Raw genomic sequence first — 2,702 nt, forward strand, 5'->3', positions numbered from 1 at the left:
CTCAGCCTCCTGAGTAGCTGGGATTACAGGCATACACCATCATGCCTGGCTAATTTTTGTATTTTTGGTAGAGACAGGGGTTTCACCATGTTGGCCAGGCTGGACTCAAACTCCTGACCTCAGATGATCTGCCTGCCTCGGCCTCCCAAAGTGTTGGGATTACAGGCATAAGCCACCGTGCCCGGCCAGCTTTATTTATTTATTTATTTATTTATTTATTTATTTATTTATTTATTTACTTATTTATTTTGAGATGGAATCTTGCTCTGTCACCCAGGCTGAAGTGCAGTGGTGCAATCTAGGCTCACTACAAGCTCCGCCTCCCAGGTTCACGCTATTCTCCTGCCTCGGCCTCCCAAGTAGCTGGGACTACAGGCGCCTGGCACCATGTCCAGCTAATTTTTTGTATTTTTTGTAGAGATGGGGGTTTCACCGTGTTAGCCAGGATGGTCTCGATCTCCTGACCTCGTGATCCGCCCGCTTCAGCCTCCCAAAATGCTGGGATTACAGGCATGAGCCACCGCGCCTGGCCAGTTAATATTATTTTTAATAGTCGATTTTGGGCCTCACTCCTGTGTCCAAGCCCTCTCTCATTTTGCTTTTCCCCTTTTCACACATTCATTCTCCACATCAATTTTTCTTCATGTCCTTAGAATTAAATTGCATCTATAACCTTAATTTCAACCTATTAGATGCATCATTGAAACGTCTGATATTGCAAGGGCAGAGAAAGGTATTAGGAAAGCCAGTGAAGGAGAAAACGCAGGAGGGAGCCCATTCCATTCCTGCCAAGATGCCGGCTTAGTGTGGATTGTTGGCTGCCCCGCAGGACCAGCCATGATGGATTTTTTTTTTTTTTTTTTTTTTTTAGATGGAGTCTCGCTCTGTTGCCAGGCTGGAGTGCAGTCTCGCCTCACTGCAACCTCTGCCTCCCGGGTTGAAGCGTTTCTCCTGCCCCAGCCTCCTGAGTAGCTGGGACTACAGGTACCCACTACCACACCTGGCTAATTTTTGTATTTTAGTAGCAATGGGGTTTCACCGTGTTGGCCAAGATGGTCTCGATTTCCTGGCCTTGTGATCCTCCCTCCTCGGCCCCCCAAAGTGCTAGGATTATAGGCGTGAGCCACCACTCCCAGCCCATGATGGATCTTTTTTTTTTTTTTTTTAATAAAAAAAATTGTATTTACTTAGAAGCATTCAGAATGTCAACAAAACACCTGCAACTTTTTTTTTTTTTTTGCAATTACAGAGTGGTATTCAGTTAACAGAACAACAATTATTTCGTATAAGCTGCATCAGAGACAACTGAAGATGAAAAAACTACCATCCCCATATATAACTAATTTGTGCTGTGCACCAACAAGAACCTGCTTTAAATTTCCATGCCAATTTACAACCCCCATACTGTACCAGGCAAGGTTAGTGGCTATTGAAAATACCACCAGGACAGGGCTATCTAAAGACACATTCGGTAGTGTGTTAACTATACAAAAAAAGACACTGTACAGTTTAAAAACAAATCTTACACAGCCTTACATTTCAATTTTTTTCTTTAAAAGGAGTGAGTTGTGTACAGGGGGGTTAAATGCTTTATAGACAAGAAAAAAAAACTGCGCTAGAACCAACTTATTCATCATCATCATCTTCTTCTTCATCTTCATCTTCTTCATCTTCCTCCTCCTCCTCATCCTCTTCATCTTCCTCATCTTCCTCCTCTTCCTTCTTTTTCTTGCTTTTTTCAGCCTTGACAACTCCCTTTTTTGCTGCATCAGGCTTTCCTTTAGCTCGATATGCAGCAATATCCTTTTCGTATTTTTCCTTCAGCTTCGCAGCCTTCTTTTCATAAGGCTGCTTGTCATCTGCAGCAGTGTTATTCCACATCTCTCCCAGTTTCTTCGCAACATCACCAATGGACAGGCCAGGATGTTCTCCTTTGATTTTTGGGCGATACTCAGAGCAGAACAGGAAGAAGGCCGAAGGAGGCCTCTTGGGTGCATTGGGATCCTTGAACTTCTTTTTTGTCTCCCCTTTGGGAGGGATATAGGTTTTCATTTCTCTTTCATAACGGGCCTTGTCCGCCTTTGCCATATCTTCAAATTTTCCTTTCTCTTTAGCAGACATGGTCTTCCACCTCTCTGAGCACTTCTTAGAAAACTCTGAGAAGTTGACTGAAGCATCTGGGTGCTTCTTCTTATGCTCCTCCCGACAAGTTTGCACAAAAAATGCATATGATGACATTTTGCCTCTCGGCTTCTTAGGATCTCCTTTGCCCATGTTTAGTTATTTTCCTCAGCGAGGCACAGAGTCGCCCAGTGCCCGTCCGGCTCTCACTTGCCCCGGCGCTGTCTCTATGGAGCTCAATGTACTGCAATCCCATGATGGATCTTTAGAGGGAAACATTCAGAGACAGGAAGTCCTGGGAGAAGCAGCTAAGATCAGAACCTGTGGTTGTGTGGGGAGGCTAGGGCTATGACCCAAGGCAGGAGGCTGTGGACTCAGTTATGGGAGGATAAAGCAGTAAATGAGCGCCAGAGTTCTGCTCTGCTTCCGACCCAGCTCCAGGGCTTTGCGGCAATGGGTGCCTGGCCCCGGCCTGCAGGTGTCCTCAGGATAAAGTGGGTCATGCAGAGGCTCTGCGCAGGGGACGAAATGAAAAATACTTAGAACTATAGCGTATCAAATGGCAATTAAAAAGGCCGGGT

The 2,702-nt window shown here is 45.3% G+C and overlaps 1 protein-coding gene across 1 annotated transcript; it reads right to left on the bottom strand.

The window, feature by feature from the left end:
- Window positions 1-1,165: 1,165 nt before the first annotated feature.
- Window positions 1,166-2,371, bottom strand: LOC111536140 (high mobility group protein B1). The gene has a single exon (XM_023202423.2). The coding sequence runs from the start codon at window positions 2,272-2,274 to the stop codon at window positions 1,627-1,629; it is 648 nt and encodes a 215-aa protein (XP_023058191.1). The 5' UTR covers window positions 2,275-2,371; the 3' UTR covers window positions 1,166-1,626.
- Between the last annotated feature and the right edge of the window lie 331 nt (window positions 2,372-2,702).

Source organism: Piliocolobus tephrosceles, chromosome 17 (genome assembly GCF_002776525.5).
Source record: "Piliocolobus tephrosceles isolate RC106 chromosome 17, ASM277652v3, whole genome shotgun sequence".
In the NCBI taxonomy this organism is placed as follows: domain Eukaryota; kingdom Metazoa; phylum Chordata; class Mammalia; order Primates; family Cercopithecidae; genus Piliocolobus; species Piliocolobus tephrosceles.